Genomic DNA, 19,812 nt, shown 5'->3' on the forward strand with positions numbered 1-19,812 from the left:
AATAGCCCGAAGAATAATGCCAACCCCGAGAAAGGAGGAATCAGCTGTCAGTTTTCGTGTGGTTTTTTTTAGGAAAAATAAAAAATACAACCCAAAATGTATCACAGTATTGCAGTTGTCAAGTAGCACCGGGTTTCTTTTATTCTCCAGCTACGTTTTAGGAGCCGTACGCGTACAAACCCGTGGAGGAGCGATGAAGGAGTGTGGCACCTTTTATCTTTCCTTCCCTAAATCGTTTTCACACGGTTAAGGCGAAAGGGGAAAGAAAGAGAGCTGGAGAGAAAATGTTGGGTGCGGGTGGGACCCCACGACTCGGAGTGGGGGGCGGGTGGAATCAATATTTACAAAAGGAGCTGAACGGCGAGAGGGGAGGAGAAAATGCCTTTATTTTGTTTTATTTTAGGGGATGTGTAACCTGTCCTCGACCGGCTGGAGCTTCAGCAGGTGCTGCTGGACGGTCAGGAGGCCGCTGCGAACCTGGGGCTGAAGAGGAGGCGCTGGGGCGGCAGCTGAAGTGTTCGGGAGCCACTCCAGGGAGGGACGAGGGCTCTGCCAGCTCCCAGCCTTCCCCCGGCTCTGTCTCTTGTCAAGAGCAGGGAGGGAGCCGGACATCTCCCTTGGCACCGTCCCCCTGCGAAGCGTCGCTGAGATGGCCCAAAAGAACACACACAAAAAAAAAAAAAAAAACAAGAGAGAGGGGGAAAAAAAAAAAAAAAAGCGGTCCGAGTCTCTTTAATTAAATTAGTTACCGTACAAACACCATAGGGTTTCGTACACGGAATAAATAGCGCGAGTCAAACCTGACGGCACTTCCCCGCCGGCCCTCGTGCCGGGCGGCTGCCGCCGCTCCCGGGGCCCCCGACGGCGCGGCCCTAGGGAGCCGCTCTCCCCCCCGAGGTCCTGCGGGGCTCGTCCTCCTCCCCGGGGAGCGGGGAGCTGCCGCGGCTGGACGGGGAGCGCGGCCGCCGGGGCGCCCCCCCCGCCTGGCACACGTACCACTCGCTGAGGTTGGTGACCGGCGGGGACAGGGCGGCGGCGCGGGGCTCGCCGTCGGGGGGCAGGGGGCCGTCGGGGGGCCCCGCGAAGCCCTGCGAGCCCGGCGGCGTCGGGGAGGGAGGGGGGGACTTGCAGTGGATCTTCATGTGCTTGCGCAGGGAGCTGGGGTGCGTGTAGGACTTGTCGCAGCCGCGGATCTTGCAGTAGTAGGGCTTGTCCGACGTGTGGACGTGCGAGTGCTTCTTGCGGTCGCTGCTGTTGGCGAATTTCCTCTCGCAGCCGTCGAACTCGCACTTGAAGGGCTTCTCCCCTGCCGGGACACAGCAACGGCAGCGTTACCGACGGGGCGCGGCACCGGGGCCTCCCCCCTTCCCTTTCCTTCTCCCCCTTTTCCTCCCCTTTCACCGCAGTCGTGAGGATTCCCATTTCCCCACCCCAGTTTCGGAATAGAACGGGCAGAGGCGGTGGCATCCTGCAACAACGATCGATGCCTTCGAATCCGCGTTTTAAACCGTTAATTTCTTTGTAACTCTAACTTCAGCCTGTTAGGAGGAAATTCTCCATCTCTGCATCGGGCTGATTCCTCCAAGGAGCTAGGGTGGATGAGTCCATCGCTAACTTGCGAGGAGGATTAAGGAAAATATATAGAATCATAGAACCATAGAATATAGAATCATAGAACATAGAATCATAGAATCACCAGGTTGGAAAAGACCCACAGGATCATCGAGTCCAACCATTCCTGTTGGAAAAGACCCACAGGATCATCGAGTCCAACCATTCCTGCTAAAACCAGGTTGCCACTTAGCGAGGAATTCTGTGAGATGCGGCTGGCGGGCTCCAAAGCCTGAGCCGCAGGCAGGGCCCTGCCTTGTTTGCCCTCTGAGTCTCTCCCCTCGCACACGAGAAACCTTCATTACCGCTCTAATGACCGAGCCCAAACAAAACCTCTCAATGCCTTCGCCTGCGAGCGTTCGCCGGCAGCCCGGCTCTCCTGGCACATCTCCTGCGTAATCCTTTCCCAATGGGGCACTGTGCGGAGGGAATAATTAGTTGGGAGCGCGGAGGAGGGGGTGTGGGTGAGGAGAAAGGCAACACCTGTTTAAGCATCCCCCGTGTGAAGAGGGAGCACCCATCAGAGCATCCTTGGGACCTGCAGGGAGGACCACCCTGGGCACCGGGATGCTGCTCCCGCAGCTTAGACCCAGGCTAATTTGGAGCTAAAAAAATTTGTTTTAAGAGCTTTACCACTCAAAAGGGTTGTGAAAAATCAGCCTGGGGCGGGTTTGCATGGCGTACCTTTCTTTCCCCCCTCCTTCTCCCCATATTCCAGATCCTGGGATGTCCTGGAACACAGAGCCGTGCCTCGGACAGACCCCCCTGCTCCCCGATAGAGCTGAGTAAATGCCTTATTGCTGAGACACCAGAGGAAAAAAAGAAACGTGCCAGCTCTCTCCACCACACACGGACTGGAGTTTCTTACAGCAACTTTTCCTTTCCCTGCCTCGGCGCAGAAAAACCTGCACAGACAATCCTTGTCACGACTATTGCGATTCGTGAGGGGAAAAAAAAGCTGTGGGGGATGTGTGTTTGCAGATCTCTTTTTGCTCTGGGCGCTCAGAAAACAACAACCCAGCAGCTGTCTCGGTGGACGTTTTCTAATTTTCACCAGGCGATTTTTTTTTTTTTTTTTTTACTGCTCCTTCTGTTCGTAAAATCGCATCACGTTTAGCAAAATAACGAAGGAAGGAAGAAAATTATTTTTATTTTTAAAAAAACATATATTTCTCGGTTGTAAGTCTATAAACGCCTATTTTCGCATCAACTTTTTCAGTTAAAATCACCTCACCCACCAACGAAGTTGTAGCATCAGGAAGAGCAGGTTTATTCTTTGAAAAAAAAAAAATGTATAATTTTTAAAAGGATGGAAAGAAAACGTATCTCGCGAGTTTTAAACAGAGTTTTCACGCTGCCATTCCCAGCAACACAAATATCGAGTCGCATCATTTTTTTTTAATTATTTTTTTTTTAATCTGGAGAAACAAAGCGGATCTACCGGAGGGTTTGGCTGGTTTATGTCTGTATCACCCCAGGGGTGCAGGCTCACACCTCCTGCTGCAGCACCCCCCGAGAGATCCTCGGAGCACCCCCCCGGGGATGCAGCGTCTGCATCCCCCCCTCCCCGTCGGGGATTTACAGAACTGCCTTTCCCCTGTGGGCTCACGCGTGGGAAACCTCCTGGGGGGCTGTGGACCCCTCGAGGGGCCGGGGGAGGGGGGTACCCCCTCTCCCCCGGCCCCTCGAGGGGTCCACAGCCCCCCAGGTAGCTCCTCTTCTCCAGCCTCCGGGATGGCGATGATCCAATTCCCGCAAATCCAGGAGCGGGGAAGGTGTCCCCGGCACGCTGACGAGGGCATCACGTCAGAGTTTAACTATTTGTAGGTGGTTCCCACCTAAGGAAGGGGGCGAGATGCCGGGGCGCCGTCCCCTGACTCCTCCCGGCAGCATCAGTGCAGGTGGGAGGGGAGGCACGAAGAGGCTTTGTATTCACCCTTTTTTTTGGGGGGGTGGGGAGGGTTTAAGAATCGTCAGGGGATGCTTAACGAGCCTGTCTCCGGTGAGGGGGCAGGAGTTTTGCGGGAGGGAGGGTTCCCGTTGGGATGCAGCCCCCGTCGAGGGTGGTGGCAACGATTTGTCCCCAAAAACGGGGCCGGAGCCGCAGGGCGCGATGTGCAGTGGGTGATGCTTTAGAGCAAACGCCTCCCGAATTGCCGACATCCTATTCTACAGGACCACCAGAAACACGCAGAGCCCCCTAATGATACAATTAGGGTGTCATGATTGCCTCCCCCCACGCAAGAATGCCAATAATAAACGGAATAGTTTGTAAATCTCTCCCGCTCCCGAGCCGCAAGTGACTAAACCAAAGCCAAGGAGGAAAAATTACAGTAATTAATCTCACAGGGGCGGGCAGAAGGTTTGGGGTCCCTCGTCCACCCGCGGGGTGTGCGTGGGGAAGGAATCGCATCCCCTTGACTGTCATCCGAGGTCGGGGGGGGGGGGGGGGGGACAGCAAGCCCCGAGGGCTGCTTTGTCGCATTCTGCGTGGGGACAGCCTTCCCCCCGCGGAATCACGCGTGGGCACCCCCCTTGGGGGGCTGTGCACCCCTCGAGGGGCTGCCAGCCCCTCCAGATCCCCTCTGCGAGGGGCCGTGTCCCACGCAGGTCCTCAGGGCCACAGCTCCGAGCTGCAAACTCCGCCCGACACCTATTTATTAGCTTGTTTTGGGGGTCCCTTTTCCCACCACCCCCCCCAAAAATGTGTCAGCGCCCTGTCCCCCCCCCCCCTCCTCCGCAGGAGAAACCCCCCCCGCTCCTGGCTCTGAGCTGGGCATCCTCAGGTCTCCGCAGCTCATGCCTGACATATTCTGGAGATAAAAATCTATAATCCTTTCCGCCATGGGCCATTTGGTTTTACATCGGAACAACACGTTGCGCGGTCGCCGCTTTTCTCTTCCCGAGCAGCGCACAATAAATCAAGAAAGCAATTACGGCAACTCCACTTCCTTAAGTGTCCTCCGAGGAATAATATTTGTCTACCGCTATAAATCCCGGCTTGGTTCGTTTTCGTCAGCGTTTTTACACCCAGCTCGAAACGCGTATTTCGGGAGTGGCGAGAAAGGAGGAGAAAGGAGGGGAAAAAAAAAAAAAAAAAAAAGAAGAAAAAAAAAGAATGGAAAAAAAGGAGAAAGGAATGAAAAAGAAAACAAAAATAAAAGGAAGAAAGGGGGGAAAAAAGACTCAAAGGCTTCAACTTCCCCCCGAACCCCTCAGGAGCCCCGCGCCGGACCCCGCTCCCTCGGGGCATCCCCGGGGGTGCCGCTCCCTCCTCCCGCGGCTCCGAAGCCCCACGGAGGCAGCCGGGGCTGCTTTGAAGTTTCCTCCTCAGATCCACAAAGAGAGGGAAGAGTCCTCCGGCAAGAGGAGCCTTCCCCACGCCCTCCTCCCCGGCCCTGCGGGAAGGACCGGAGCATCCCCCGCAGCCGGAGCGGTGCCGGTAGCCTCGGGAGCGGGGGCACCCCCGGCTGTGAGGTCCGGTCCCGCGGAGCCCCAGGGGCAGTCCCGGTAGCCCCAGTAGCCTCGGTAGCCCCAGTAGCCCCGGTAGCCCCGGTACCCCCCGGCGGCACCGCCGCCCGCAGCGCAGGGGAACTGCGCCCCCAAGAGCCCCCGCAGCCCCGTTTCCTCCGGGCCGTGAGCCCCCCGCTCGGCTCCGGGAGCGGCTGGAGAGGCAGCGCTGGCGCCCTCGGGAAGGGATGGACCGCCGGGAGGATCCCCCCGGCAGTGGGGTGACCCCCCCAAGCCGTGGGGCGAGCCCCCCCCGTCCAGGGCAGGCGCTCATCCCCTCCTCGCCGCTCCACCGGGGCCGCCGTTTGTCTCCCCCCCGTGTCCTGCGTGGGGTTTTAATCGCTGGATTCAGCCGGCGGTGCCGGGGGGTGGGGAGGGGGGTGGAGAGGGTGTTGCCCAAAGTGGGGGGGGATGGGGGGGCCTGGAAGGGTTGGGGGACACACACACACACGTGCGTGCGGGGCAGAGGGGTCGGGTGCGTGGCTGGGTGTGCGTGGCCCGTGTGCCGCAGAATTACTTATTCATGAAAAAGTCACATGTTCGTAGAGAGGAGGAAAGGCGGGGGGGGAGGGAGGAAAGAATGAAAAAAAAAAAGAGAAAAAAAAGAAAGATAGAAAATGAAAAAAACCCCTTAAAGAGGCGGCGGGGCGGGGAGGGGCACCCACCTGTATGAGTCCGCTTGTGGATCTTGAGGTTTTCGGAGCGGGCGAAGACTTTTCCGCAGCCGGGGAAGGGGCAGGGGAAGGGTTTCTCTCCCGTGTGCACTCGGATGTGGTTGATGAGTTTGTATTTGGCTTTGAAGGGCTTTCCTTCCCGCGGACACTCCTCCCAGTAGCACACGTGGCTGCTCTGCTCGGGTCCCCCGACGTGCTCCACGGTGACATGGCTCACCAGCTCCTGCATCGTGCCGAAAGTTTTAGAGCAAGGCTTCCTCCCGCCCGGTGGCGGAGGCGGAGGCGGAGGAGGAGGAGGAGGCTCCCGGTCGATCCACTTGCAGATGAGCTCCTGTTTGATGGGCTGCCGCATGTACCGCAGGAAGGCCCCGGCCGCCCCGACGTGCCCGTGGTGGTGATGGTGGTGGTGGTGGGGATGGGGGTGCGGGGGGTGCGGGTGCCCGTGCCCGCCCGCCGCCGCCAGGCTGAGGTTGACGGAGCCGTAGCCTTGCAGCGCCGAGGAGGAGGCGGCGGCGGCGGCGGCTCCGTAGTGCGCCTCGGCTCGCCCGTACAGCTCCCCGGCCGCCAGCCCCAGCCGCATCTGCCCGCTCGGCGGCGGGTGGCGACCGGCGGGCGCTCCCTGCTCGCCGTGCGCCGGCGGGGGGAACGCGGCGTGCGCCCCGTCGGATGCCCCGTAGGTGCCGGCGGCCGAGATGAAGACGCCGTGGGGCGGCGGGGGGCGGGAGGTGGGGGGACCCGGCGGGCGGGTGCCGCTCGCCCAGCGCTCCGTGAGCGGCGGCGGCGGCGGCGGCGGCCGCGGGCAGCTCCCGCCGCAGGAGGAATTCCCGTCCCGCCGCCCCCCCCCGACGGGAATCCCGGCAGGGCGGCGGCGGGCGGCGCGTAGGCGGCGGCGGTGGCGGCGGCGGCGGCGGCGGCGGCGGTGGCGGCGGCGGGAGCGGCGAAGGCGGCGGCGGCGGCGGTGAGCGCCTCGGGCGTGAGCTTGAGGGCGGCGGGCTGAGCCATGTGCTCGGGTCCGAGCGGCGTGAGGGCGCCGCCGGGGTCGCCGCCCGCGTCCCCCGGGTGGAGGTGGGCCCCGTGGTGGGGGTGGACGTGGTGGTTCCCCAGCCCCGGGAAGCCTGTCATGTTCTGGTGAGGATGGGGCTGAGCCGCTGCCAAATCCGCTAATCTCAGTGTCGGGTTCCTCTTGCTCAAAGGGGGCTCCATAACGACACGGCCAAGCCCATCTACGCTCGCCGTTGTTATTTTTTTCCCTCTACCCGCCTTCAAAAACATGTATATATTAAGCGGCTCTTTAACTTCTTTTGTCTGCGCTCCTAACTCCGCGCATCCCCGGCCCCGCTCTGGCCGCCCGCGATTGGCAGAGCCCTCACCACACTCCCGGCGGCGCGGTGGGAAAGCCGGCTCGGCCACGGCACCGGAGGGATTGGACGGATCCCGATGATTGGCAGCGGCCGGGGCAGCGCGATTGGCTCCCTTTCAGGCCGCCGGCGCCGCGGGGGAGCCGCCCCCGCAGCCCCCCGGCGCCCCCCGACCCGCGCCGCCCCCCGAAGTTGCACTTGCGAAACTTCGCGCGGGGCCCGACGGGGCGAACCCGCCGCGCTCCCTCCCCGCTGCCCTCCCCCCCCCGCCCCGCTTCGCCTTCCCCCCCCGGCCCCCGCCGATCCCCGCCGGCAGCAGCTGCCGCTCCTCCGGCTCCCCGGCTCCCGGGAGCCGCTTTTTACTCCGGCTGGGTGGGGGGGGGGTGTTCTCCCCTCGCCTCGGAGAGGGGACGCTGAGGGGCTCTGCGCTCGGTTCCCTTCTCGTTTCTCCATCATTCATTGATGGATGAGGCGGTGCCACGCACACACACGCACCCCCCCGCCCACGCGAGGCTCGGGCTGCGTGGACTCACGCCCCGGGCGGGCGGCTAAAGGCAGGAAAGCAGACGACGTGTTCCTAAAAAGAAGGCGGCGGGGGAGGGGAATGGGGGGGGATTCCTTCCCTTTAGAAAGCGAGTGAGCAGCCGAGGCTGCGGCACATGGTAGAGAGAAGGTTTTTGGAGCCCGCCCTCGGCGTCTCCTTGGGGATTTCCTCCTCCCGAGAGGTCCCGCGGGTCCTTCCCGGGATGCCCCGTCGGCAGCCGCCGCCCCCTCAGCCCTAATTCAGCCTCGAATTAACAGGGAGGAAATCGCCACGGTTACGCTGCCCCGGAGCATCAACGCCCCTCGACGTTTTGGGGTGCCGGGAGGAGGGGGCTGCGGGCCGGGAATGGGGGAGTCTCCGGCTGAGGGAAAAGCAGGAAAAGTCAGGGCTCCACCGAAGGGGGGCAGATGGGGGGAGAGGGCGGGGGAGCCCTGGGGTGCGGAGCGTGCTGGTCCTCGAAAGCGAAGCGTTTGGCGGAACCCCGAAACTGACCTTCTCGCATAAAGGAGGAGGAGGAGGATGCCGTCTGGGAGTGAGAAAAAGGCAGGGCCGAGGATTTCCCTGCCAACCGACGAGAGGGAAAAGAGCAGTGCCGTGACTTCTCTCGGGAGCTACGGGAGGAGCGGTGGCCTTTATTGATATGTCATCTCCTTCCCTTAGTCTGCTGGTCCCCCCTGGGAATGCCTGGCGCTCCTTAAGAAAGCGCAGGCGGGCTGCCTGCCCCTCCCTGCCTGGGGGGGCAGCGGGAGAGGAGACGGAGCGGGGGATGCCAGGGGACACCCCCCCATCCCGGCCCTCCCTGCCACCTCCTTCCCTTGACCAAAGCCCGTCTGCGTGTCCCTTCTCAGAGCTACGTCCAAAGGAAGCCCCGCACCCTCCTCTCCTCCCTTTCCCCCGCTACTCACGTGGGGAAAACTCGCAGGATTTGGCCCCAAAGAGGAGCAGAGGCTGGAGGGCAGGAACTAACCCCATGGGGGGGCCCCGGCTTGCTCTCCCCCGACGGGGAGGGGGACCCGTCGGTGCCCCCCGGTGCTGCCGAGGTGAGGGTCTCGGTGATGCTGCAAGGCAAGGAACGAGAATAAATAACCTCCCGGCTTTAAAAAGGGGCCGCTCGACGGTTTTTATTGCACAGTAAAAACTTCTCCCCGCCAACTAGCCGTGCCCCTGCCTAAGTATTTATTTATATACGCGTATTTTGCTCTACGTGCACCCCAACAGCGCCCTCCCCCCCGCCCCCAAATTTTGCTGGACCGAGGTGCCGAGGTGCGATGGTTTGATGGGAGATGCTGTGGGGGTGAAGAACAGTACCCTGCGCACGCCCCCGCGTCCCGCGCTTGTTAAACGCAGCGTGATGCGTATCTGTCATCGATTTAATACGTCTTAATTCAAATATATCCCCCCGATCAATTTCTTTTTATGAGAGGCTATAAAACAAAGAAAATATTTTATAGCTGGGTAATAGGCGGCTGACCCGCGACTGTGGGGAGGGAGGGATTGGCCGGGACTCACGTGGAAATTCACTCGGTTTTAGGACACCGGGAGGAGAAGGCGGCTGCCCGGGGTGCGCTGGGTTTGGAAGGGGTCAGCTCCTAGAAGGGAAGGTGAAGAATTCCAAGCCCATTAACTCACCGAGCCCAGCTCAGGCCCGGGCTGCCGCAGGGCTGGGGGGACCCGGCGGGAGGGTTGCGGTGGAGGGAGGCGGGATGAGCCTCCCTGTCCCCCCTTCCCGGTCCCCCCAAAGCCCCGGCAGCGCCCGTCGGGGGTCGGGGAGCGGCGGCAGCGCCCTCCGCCGCTGGTAACCCCTCCGGGGCACACCGGGGGTGGCTGCGGGGGCGGGGGGGAAGCCGGGGAGACCAAAGATAAATTTCCTAAAGGTTCCTCTAGGAAGGGAGCTGGGGCTACGGGCTTTAGGAGGGGTTTCGCTGTAAAATGTTGCGCTGTAAGCTGCATTATGTAAATATATGCTAACGATCATGAGCACCATTTACAAACAATCGTCTTTAATGCACGTCTTATTGATAGTTAGGGAGCGTGGAGCAATATTTTATAACGTGTTAAAAACACTCTTCTGGGGAACCTTTAGAAAGCGAACGCCGACGCCGCTTGCCTCGGCGAGACCCCCACATCTCCCCAAAGGTTCTGAAACAGCTTTCCGCCCACCCGCCCCGTCGCGGGCGGACTTCTTCGCTCCTGGGGCTGCCTCCCACCCCGCGAACACGCGTGGGCGGCGATGGATTCGTGCGGAAAATAACCCCGGTCCGTTCCCCCCGCCCCCCTCCCGTCGGGGGGACGACGTGGATGTGCCGCCACCCCGGGAAGGGAGAGGGGGGTCGCGGCTCCCCCACGGGCACAGTAGGCAGAGAGGCTGCGTTTGGCAGCGAAGCTCCCCGTCCCTCCTTCCCGAAGGGGATCAGCGAAGGGATGGATCATCCCCACGGCCCCGAGGGGGGCCGGCACCGTGCCCGCCGTCGGGGCTGCCTCGGCAGGACCCGCCGCGCATACAGGGACGGGGATTTGCGGGCTTCTACTAAAGTTTTGAAGCCACCAGGGAAAACTGTCTCCATTCCCGCACGGCCCCTTCGAGGATTTCTTAAACAGGGGCAAAACAAGGAGAAAAATTCCATCTTTCGATCCCCGTGTATATATATGTACGCATGTATATTTATGGGAGAGAAAGAGAAAAAGAGAGAGGCGGCCTCAAGGAAACTCAGGCCAAAATTTGCTCTGCGCTCCCTTCCCCTCTCTCTGTAGCTGAACGTCACCATTGGAAGAAGCTGTTGAGATAAATCAAATAGTGACACTTTGACGGCTTTACTTGTATAAGCAATATGGTTACCATATGGCATTGTTATTTATGAATGACAGCGTAAATTGTCTTACAAAGTCCATCGCGCGTTATTGGGAAGCTTCTCCCCCTGCCTCTAACGTTTACACGGGCATTTCCAGGAGGGAAGAAAAAAAATTATTAAAAAAAAAGAGGAATATTTAATGAAACCAAGCGTGCTGCGGCGAACCCCGTTTTAAGGGGGGTTTGCGCAGCGGGGCAGCGCGCAGAGAGAGCGCAAAGTGCGCGGCGCTGCGCATCCCTCCCTCCAGCCGCTGCTGGGCAGGGAGGAGGCGCTGCCGCTTGACCGAGGTTCCCGTCCTGGAAACCACCAGCTCCCCTGCTTCTCTCCCTCTCTGCCGCACGGCATCGGTGCAGGGTTTTATATGGCAACTCCTTATATACGTATATCTATAACTTATATATATATGTATGTATATATAATTTTTATATATATGTTTATATATATGTCTACATACTCATATATATGCAAATAAAAGAGCAATAAATATTAATGGCACAAAAGATGGTGCTCCTTCCTGCGCCCCCTCCCTACTTAGAGGTTTAAAAAAAAAAAAAGAAAAGGAGGAAAAAAAAAAAAAAGGCATTTAAAAGTTACAGCTTTGGCTGAGATTTTCATTATTTCCCCTTTTTTTTCTTTTACACTGCGCTGCCGGTAGAGCCTGACAAAGAACTTTTGTCCCGAAGTGTGTTTTACAGAGGGAGGCTGCAGCCCCACACATGTGGTCTTCACGGGTCATAGGTCGAACGGCCTAGAAGTGCCTCGGATCGGCACCATCAAAGGTAACCTGCGACTTAATATCCCGTTGATGAGCTTGTTGAATTTATGAGTGTCTGTGATACAGACAACGGGGCAAGCGATTCCTCTCGACTGGCCTCTTCTTCCCAAGCTGCCCCCTCCTCACACCTCGTCCCCGGGAGAAGAGAAGCCTGAATGGGAGGGGAAAAAAATGTCCTTTTTCCCCATCCTGGATGGTTTTTCCTCCTCTCGCTGCCCGGCGAGGCTGCAGAGCCCCCGGCTGCCCCGCGGAAGGGGCCGATGAGCAGGGGACACGTCCCAGGGTTAGAAGGAGAGGGATGCGCAGCCCAGGGAAAGCAAGAAATCGCCCTCTCCCGTCCCCTAAACTCGCCCCTCTCCGCCTCCCCCCGCGTCAGAATTAAAGCCCAGCAGTTTGAAAGAAAATTTCGGAGGACTTACAAGGAGGGGAGTGTTTCCTCGGGAAGGCTGAGGTTTGCTCTGCGGGTCTGGCACCTCCAGAAACCTGTTGAAAAAAGAAAACTTCTCGTAATAAACCGGTTTATCATCGACTTCGGGTAACCTCTCCCTGTAACCTCTCCCTGGAAAGCTGCCGTGAGCCGAGGGCTGCGCTTCTGGCGGTGCCTCTGCCCCTTTCCCTCCCTCCCTCACTCACTCGCTCCCTTCCCTTGTTACCCGGTGACATGGGGGGAAAAGGTTTTTTTTTTTTTTTGCGGTTCGGAGGGAAATAAAGCGCTTCTTAGGAGGGACGGCGACGTGACTTTGAACTTGGATCAGCTCCTCTGTTTCCTGCAGAGACAGTAAGGCTGGAGCCCTGAAAGAATAGCAGAGCGCGGCCAGCCCGCGGGGGCTCCGGCTGGAATTCACCGCGTGCCCCCACCCCCCCAAAAAAAAAAAGCGTCCCGGGGCCGGAGCCGCTGAGCGGAGAAAGAACGGGGTGAGGGGAGGCAGGAAAGGCAGGGAAGGAAGGAAAAGAAAGAGAGAAAGATATAAAGAAAGGCACGAAAGGAATAAGAGAGAAAGGAAAAAAAGGGGAAGGAGAGAAAGGAAAAAAGGGGAAGGAGAGAAAGGACAAGAAAGGAAAAGGAAGGAAGGAAGGAAGGAAGGAAGGAAGGAAGGAAGGAAGGAAGGAAGGAAGGAAGGAAGGAAGGAAGGAAGGAAGGAAGGAAGGAAGGAAGGAAGGAAGGAAGGAAGGAAGGAAGGAAGGAAGGAAGGAAGGAAGGAAGGAAGGAAGGAAGGAAGGAAGGAAGGAAGGAAGGAAGGAAAGAAGGGAAAAGGAATTAAAAGGAAATAAGGGGATAGAAGAGATGAAAAGCGATTAAAAGGGGAGGAAGGGAGAAAGAAAGAAAGAAAGAAAGAAAGAAAGAAAGAAAGAAAGAAAGAAAGAAAGAAAGAAAGAAAGAAAGAAAGAAAGAAAGAAAGAAAGAAAGAAAGAAAGAAAGAAAGAAAGAAAGAAAGAAAGAAAGAAAGAAAGAAAGAAAGAAAGAAAGAAAGAAAGAAAGAAAGAAAGAAAGAAAGAAAGAAAGAAAGAAAGAAAGAAAGAAAAGAAAAGAGACAGAGAAGGAAGAACGAGGTACAAATCCAGAAGGTAGGCAATTATATGAACATTCACTCTTCCCCCCCCTCTTTTTTTTTTCTTTTTTCCAAAACAGTAGTTTTAAGTAAGGACTTTCCTGGACATTTTAGTTCCCTTTCTAATCTTTGATATATTAACTTCTTCAAAATTTGGAGGAGGAAAGGAAAAAAAGAGTATTCAAGGGTCTAGTTGTCCGTATGAGTTTTTCACTAATCTGGAGACAGACGATGCTGAAGACCGAGCTTTCCTCTCCAGCTCGGGGTCTCGAAATCCCCAGCAGCGGTGAAGGACACTTCTCAGACCTCCTCCTCGCAAACCTTTCAGGGAAGGAAAATAGAATTTGTTGGCGATCTGTCCCTGGGAACCTGGGGGGGAGTCAGGACAAGGACAGCATATGCTCCCAAGCTGCAGCCTGGGAAGGCGATATCTGGGGAGCAGACACTCCTGCCTGTAAAGACAAGAGTGAGTAACGGCGTGGAAAGGGCTGTTGGCATCAGAGGTGCAGCTCTGCATTAATATTCAGTTTCTCTTCTAATGCCCACTTCGGATCAGAAGGAAATCCACTTCTTCCCCAATTAAATCCTCGCCTTGTTCGGAGAGCAATGTCCGGTACAGGCGTATTTCAGCCACTTTCGGGCAGGCTTGGAAATATTTTAACTATTTAGTGACAGTGATGGGGAAAAATTTAGTTAAACAACCCTCGCTGGCGGGCGATGTTACCTTTTCCTTCCTTCCTTCCTTCCTTCCTTCCTTCCTTCCTTCCTTCCTTCCTTCCTTCCTTCCTTCCTTCCTTCCTTCCGTCCTTCCTCCCTTCCTTCCTTCCTTCCATCTATCTCTCTATCTCTCTATCTCTCTATCTCTCTATCTCTCTATCTCTCTATCTCTCTATCTCTTGCTCTAAAAACCCTGCTCGGTCCATCTTTGAGGGTTCCTGTGCCTGATTTAGCGCCGTGAGGAGTCACAGGGGGAACGTCGCAGGGAGAACTTCGTCCTCCTCCTAGAAAAAGCCCCACCGAGCCACACAAACCCCTAAATTTCTGCTGCTTCTCCACCGAGCCCAGAGCCGATGGGGCTCGAGACGCAAGTGCAGGAGGGTTAAGATTCTAAATGTTAACGTCGGGGTTTATTTTTCACAAAGCCCCACTTATTGGCGAGCTGCTGGCCCCGAGATGATTATTTTTCAGCCACTACAAAACAAACCAAAGCAGGGGCCAGACGTGTATTTACGGGAGGGGGAGGGGAAGGGGACTTGTTTGCTGTGTGTGTGTGTGCGGGGCTGTGGGTGTGCTGCTTGTATGCTTTTTATTCCTGCGATGGAAGAATCCGGTTTCCAAATAACAATGGCAAGGGTGGGTTTTGGGGTTGGATTTTTTTCCCTTTTTTTTTTTTTTGGTCTTATATTTATTTCTTTTCCAAGAAAGGGGGGAGAGACAAGGCAAACCCTTAAAGCATCTGCTCTCGGATGCACATTCACGACACATGCAGATCGACTCCTCAGCTCCCGCGCAAATGGTTTAAAAGCCCAAACAAACAGGACGGCCGTTCCCCCCCCTCTTCTATTTTAATTTTTTTATTTTATTTTATTCTACCCCCACCAGCCGCCGCCGTCCCCTCCAACGTGACTTTTATTTGCTATCCCTCCCCTCGCTTTATCGATCACGCGTTTGATTCGCTTTAGCCGAGAAGGGGCTGCGGGATGGGCCAGTTCCTCCCATCTAAAAAAAAAAAAAAAAAAAATTAAAAAAATTTTAAAAAATTTTTAAAAATTTAAAAAAAAGTCGGCAGCCCCCAGCCACACACACACACAGAGAAAAACACAGAGAGCCGCACACACACCCCCTGTTTATGTTTTAAGCCCCTCGCTTTGTTTGTTTGCCTCCCGAGGCAGGATCGCATGGCCAAGCGCACATCGATATTTCCCGGGCGTGTGGCTCGCAGCCGCCTCTCCCCTCGCCACGGGGGAGGCCGGGGGGGGTGGTGGGGGGGGGCAGGGGGGGAAACGCACCCCCCAGCCCCCCAAAAATAAGGAAGGCGGCGGCGGGGCCGGGGCGGGGGCGGCCCCGGGGCGGCGGGGGGCGGGCGGGGCGCTGCCGTCAGCCCGGGGGCGCCCGGATGGACGGGGCGGCTCGGGCCAATGAGCGGGAGAGCGGCCGGGAGAGGCGGCGGTGGGAGAGGAGCCGCCGGTGCGGGAGGGGAGAGGGAGGGAGGGGGAGGGAGAGGGAGGAAAAAGAGGGGGAGCGAGGGGAGGAGGAGGAGGAGAAAAATAAAAAGCCGCCGCCTCAGCAGCGCCCACCGAAATAAACACGGCAGCCGGAGGCGGCGAGGGCTGCCGCTCCGCTCCGGCCCCGGCGCTCCGCGGCCCCTTTCCCTCCCCACCCCCACCACCGCCGCCGCGCTTATTGTTTTTAATCCGCCTCCGGCATCCCCCCCCCACCCCCCGCCTTTCTCTCCCTTCTTTCCGCCCCCGTCCCCACGCCCCTCGGCGGGCGGGGGCGGTGCGGGGCGCCCCCCCGGGTCCCCTCCGCTCCGTGGGAACCCGCGGCTGCAAGTTGGTTTTTTTTTCTTCCGCGAGAGACGCCGCTTTAACGCCCGGCGGAGGATAAAAAAAAAAAAAACAAAAAAACAAAACCACACAAAAAAAAGAAAACCAACAAAAAAACGAGAGGAGAGGAAAGGGAAGGGCGGGGGGACGGCCCGCGGCACACGCGGGGAGCGGCGGCGCTGACATCCCGGTGCCGACGGAGGGGAGGGGGGGTGGGGGGCGGCAGCGTGTGTGAGTGTGAGTGTGTGTGTGAGTGTGTGTGTGAGTGTGTGTGTGAGTGAGCGTGTGAGCGTGTGTCGGTGCCGCAGGGAACGGCGAGGCGAGCCTTCCCCCCCCCCCTCCTCCTCCTCCCCGTCCCCACCGCCGTCCCTCCCCTGCTCCCCCTCCCCTCCCCTGCCCGCCCCCGCCTCAGCTCCTTTAATACACTTTGGTTCTCCGCTCGCCTTTGGACTCGGCTCTGCCCGGCTCCGGCGGCGGCTGCGGGCTCGGGGCGGGCGGGGGCGGGCGGCGGCGAGGGGGGAGGCGGCGGCGGCGGCCCCGGCGGCCCCGGAGCGGCTCGGACGATGCTGCTGGACGCCGGCCCGCAGTTCGGGGCCCTCGGCGTGGGCACCTTCGCCCGGCACCACCACCACCACTCGGCCGCGGCGGAGATGCAGGACCGGGAGCTGAGCCTGGCGGCGCAGAACGGCTTCGTGGACTCGGCGGCGGCCGCGCACATGGGCGCCTTCAAGCTCAACGCCGGAGCGCACGACCTCTCGCCGGGGCAGAGCTCGGCGTTCACCTCGCAGGCGCCCGGCTACCCCGCGGCCGCGCTGGGTCCCCACGCCGCCCACGTCGGGTCTTACTCCGGGGCCCCCTTCAACTCCACCCGGGACTTCTTGTTTCGCAGCCGCGGCTTCGGAGACTCGTCGCCGGCCGGCGGGCAGCACGGCATCTTCGGCCCCGCGGGCGGCAGCCTGCACCACCCGCACACGGACGCTCAGAGCCACCTCCTCTTCCCGGGCATCCACGACCAGCACGGCCCCCACGCCTCCCAGAACGTCCTCAACGGGCAGATGCGCCTGGGCTTGCCGGGAGAGGTGTTCGCCCGCTCGGACCAGTACCGGCAGGTCTCCAGCCCCAGGACTGACCCCTACGCGGCCGCGCAGCTGCACAACCAGTACGGCCCCATGAATATGAACATGGGCATGAACATGGCAGCCCACCACCACCACCACCCCGGTGCCTTTTTCCGCTACATGCGGCAGCAGTGCATCAAGCAAGAGCTCATCTGCAAGTGGATCGACCCCGAGCAGCTCGGCAGCCCCAAAAAAAGTTGCAATAAAACTTTCAGCACCATGCACGAGCTGGTCACCCACGTCTCGGTGGAGCACGTTGGGGGACCCGAGCAGAGCAACCACGTCTGCTACTGGGAGGAGTGTCCCCGGGAAGGGAAGCCCTTCAAAGCCAAATACAAACTGGTCAATCACATCCGAGTGCACACGGGAGAGAAACCCTTCCCCTGCCCCTTCCCCGGCTGCGGAAAAGTTTTCGCCAGGTCGGAAAACCTCAAAATTCACAAAAGGACGCACACAGGTAATTCCAATTTCTTTCGCCGCGTTTCTTCTCGTGTCCGTGCGCGTAAAATATATTTAAAGAGATGACAGACTCGGGCAGAGGGATGTAAAATGATGAGAGTGATAAAACCCGTTCGGTATATTTCTTCTCCCCCCCCCCCGCTCCCTCACACGGCTGCGTTTGTTTTGGTTTCTTTCCCACTGGCATCCTCCTCCCTCCCCCTAAAAAAAAAAACTTCCTAAATTTCCAAAAAGATATTTATTTTACTGATTTCTTTTAATTCGTGGGGTGATGTCGTTTCGTGCCGGGTCTCGCCGCAGAAACGCAAAATACGGGGCGAGATAAATTCTGCTAAAAGATGGAAAGACACACACATATATATATGTACACATATATGTATATATACACGCACGAAACGCCTTATACATTTACAAATCCCGACGTATTGGTATATAACTTCAGGGCTGGCGAGCGTGGGTTTCGTATATGGATATTGAGAGAGAGAAACCGTGTAAATACGTGCAAAATCCATCATTAGTGCAAAAATCCCGTTGGAAGTGGCAAAACGTCCCTTTCTGGGAATGCTTTCCATTAAATTTAAATGGCGCGAGCAAGGCAATAAAATTTTCTCATTTCAAAAAAAAAAAAGAGCGTTTTTAAAAGTCTCACTCGAGGTGATTGAAGGTGCTTTTTTGCGAGAGTTTATTAAATGATGTAATAGGGAACAGAAGATTTGAGGCTGGGAAACTTCCAGCCAAATCAGGTGGAAGAGGGGCGAAGGATCCCAGGCTTTCCCGATGGAAAATCGAAGGGTAACAAAAATAAACGCATCCTCCCGCCTCATCTATTATTCATTTACTGCTCCTGCCGGCTCGAACCGTGCCAGACTATTTCAGAAAGGAGGGCCAAATATTTTAGCGGCTCCCACTCTAAATATTTACCCGGAGAAAGGCTAAAAATCTCGAGGCCTATTGTTTTCTCAAGTGCTAAAGCCCGACGCGAGGTGCGAGACGAGCTTTAACAAGGTTTAAAATTCGAGAAATGTATTTGCATGAGATGCCCGCGCTGCAGTCATTGTGTCTGAGCGGATGTCTTTAAGAAACAATTTAGGTGCTAATGGAATTTAATATTAAACGCTTTCCCCCCCCCCTCCCAAAGGCGGGGGGGGGGGTGGGGGTGGGTTGGGAGGTGAAGTTCTCACCTCCAAATTACTCCCCGGCATTTGGAGCCCTGGCAGCCGGGCGAGAGAGGAATCCCTATGAAAATTAAATGAAGTATTTTTACAGACGTTTAGTTTTCCCAGCGGATGCGCGTTTATCTCGAATCTCCATGCACGGAGCGATCCGCCCGGCCTTAAATCTGCCGGTAATGGTTTCCAGTTTAACAGGATCGCGGGTTTGGTACCGAGGCCAAACGGCTCCGTGTTTTTTTTTCGTTCTGTTTTGGTTTTTTAGTTCTTTTTTTGCTTCCCCAGCCCTTTCTTTACCGCCTTTCTTTCCGAAATAAAACCGAGCGCCCTGGAGGGGTTGCAGGGTTAGGGGGGATGCCCGGGGCGGGGGTGTGTGTGTGGAATTCGGTAGGAAAAGCCTCGTTGCTTCGGGAAGCGGCTGGGAGCGAGAGGCCGAGAGGGGAGCGCGGGGGGAAAGCCCGAGGGAGCTGCGCGGGGGGATGGAGATGGGGGGGGGTGGTGGTGCGTGTGCCTGCGCGGGTTTTGCGCGGGGTTGTCCGCGCTCACCCCCCCGATCCGCTGTGTCCCGGCAGGGGAGAAGCCCTTCCAGTGCGAGTTCGAAGGCTGCGACCGGCGCTTCGCCAACAGCAGCGACCGCAAGAAGCACATGCACGTCCACACGTCGGACAAGCCCTACCTGTGCAAGATGTGCGACAAGTCCTACACGCACCCCAGCTCCCTGCGCAAGCACATGAAGGTACCCGGCCCCGCAGGCGGCGGCGGGGGGCGGGAGGGCGGCCGCCCGGCTCCGGGAGCCCCGTCGGGGCGGCGGGCGGCGGGCGCGGGGCGCGGGGGGCCGGGCCGGGGCCGGCGGGGGCCGCTCCCCGGGGGCTGCCGCTCCCTCGCCGCCGCCCCCCCGCCACCCGCCCGTCTTGCCTTTGCCCCCCAGGTGCACGAGGCGTCCCCGCAAGGCTCCGAGTCCTCCCCGGCCGCCAGCTCCGGCTACGAGTCCTCCACGCCGCCGGGGCTCGTGTCCCCCAGCGCCGAGCCCCAGGCCAACGCCAACCTCTCCCCGGCGGCGGCGGCAGCGGCGGCGGCGGCGGCGGCGGCGGCCGTGTCCGCCGTGCACCGGGGAGGAGGAGGAGGCGGCGGCGGCGGCGGCAGCGGCGGCGGAGGCGGCGGCGGCGGCCACGGAGGCCTCTCCTCCAACTTCAACGAGTGGTACGTGTAGAGGGGGCCCCGCCGGACTGCTCTGCACGGCCCCGGGCCCGGGGGAGCCGGCCCCACCGAGAGAGGCGCCGGGAGACGCCGCCGCGCCCGCTGGCAGCGAAATGACGACCGGGCAGGACCGGGAGCGGGGGGGCGGAATTCGTCTCCCCACACCCCTCCGGTCTTCGGGTCCTTGTTTTGTTGTTCTTGTTGGATTTTTTCTTTTTTTTTCCTTCTTTTTTAATTTTTTTGTTTGAGGACGTTTCGAACCAGCAAAACAAAATTTTTTATTCTATAAAACTACGTGCTGAAAAACGTAAGAGAACGAGTAAAATAAACAGAGGAACGGAAAGGGGAGAGAAAGGAAAAAAAAAAAAAGAAAGAAAAAAAAAACCCACAACCCCAAACGCCACCAACGCACCACCCAGCAAAAAGCTCCTTAAGCCGGCGGAAAGAAACTC

General features: G+C 58.3%; 2 protein-coding genes and 1 long non-coding RNA gene across 3 annotated transcripts; 1 reads left to right on the forward strand and 2 right to left on the reverse strand.

Moving 5' to 3' along the window:
• Positions 1 to 726: 726 nt before the first annotated feature.
• Positions 727 to 7,259, reverse strand: ZIC5 (Zic family member 5). Its single transcript, XM_069849993.1, is given in 4 exon segments — positions 727 to 1,306; positions 5,787 to 6,513; positions 6,515 to 6,758; positions 6,760 to 7,259. Coding segments are annotated over 4 exon segments (1,713 nt in total). The 5' UTR covers positions 7,068 to 7,259; the 3' UTR covers positions 727 to 872.
• A 1,474-nt stretch (positions 7,260 to 8,733) lies between these two features.
• On the reverse strand, positions 8,734 to 11,849 carry LOC138716813 (uncharacterized). The gene is made up of 4 exons (XR_011336737.1): positions 11,741 to 11,849; positions 9,207 to 9,286; positions 9,006 to 9,121; positions 8,734 to 8,755 (listed from the first exon to the last, which is right to left on the reverse strand). It is a non-coding gene; the product is annotated as an uncharacterized lncRNA (long non-coding RNA).
• A 4,089-nt stretch (positions 11,850 to 15,938) lies between these two features.
• Positions 15,939 to 19,428, forward strand: ZIC2 (Zic family member 2). The gene is made up of 3 exons (XM_069849994.1): positions 15,939 to 16,992; positions 18,736 to 18,899; positions 19,092 to 19,428. Exons 1-3 carry the CDS (start codon positions 15,981 to 15,983, stop codon positions 19,371 to 19,373), a joined length of 1,458 nt encoding a protein of 485 aa, XP_069706095.1. The 5' UTR covers positions 15,939 to 15,980; the 3' UTR covers positions 19,374 to 19,428.
• The last annotated feature ends 384 nt before the right edge of the window (positions 19,429 to 19,812 follow it).

The sequence above is a fragment of the Phaenicophaeus curvirostris genome, chromosome 1 (genome assembly GCF_032191515.1).
Source record: "Phaenicophaeus curvirostris isolate KB17595 chromosome 1, BPBGC_Pcur_1.0, whole genome shotgun sequence".
Taxonomy (NCBI): Eukaryota; Metazoa; Chordata; class Aves; order Cuculiformes; family Cuculidae; genus Phaenicophaeus; species Phaenicophaeus curvirostris.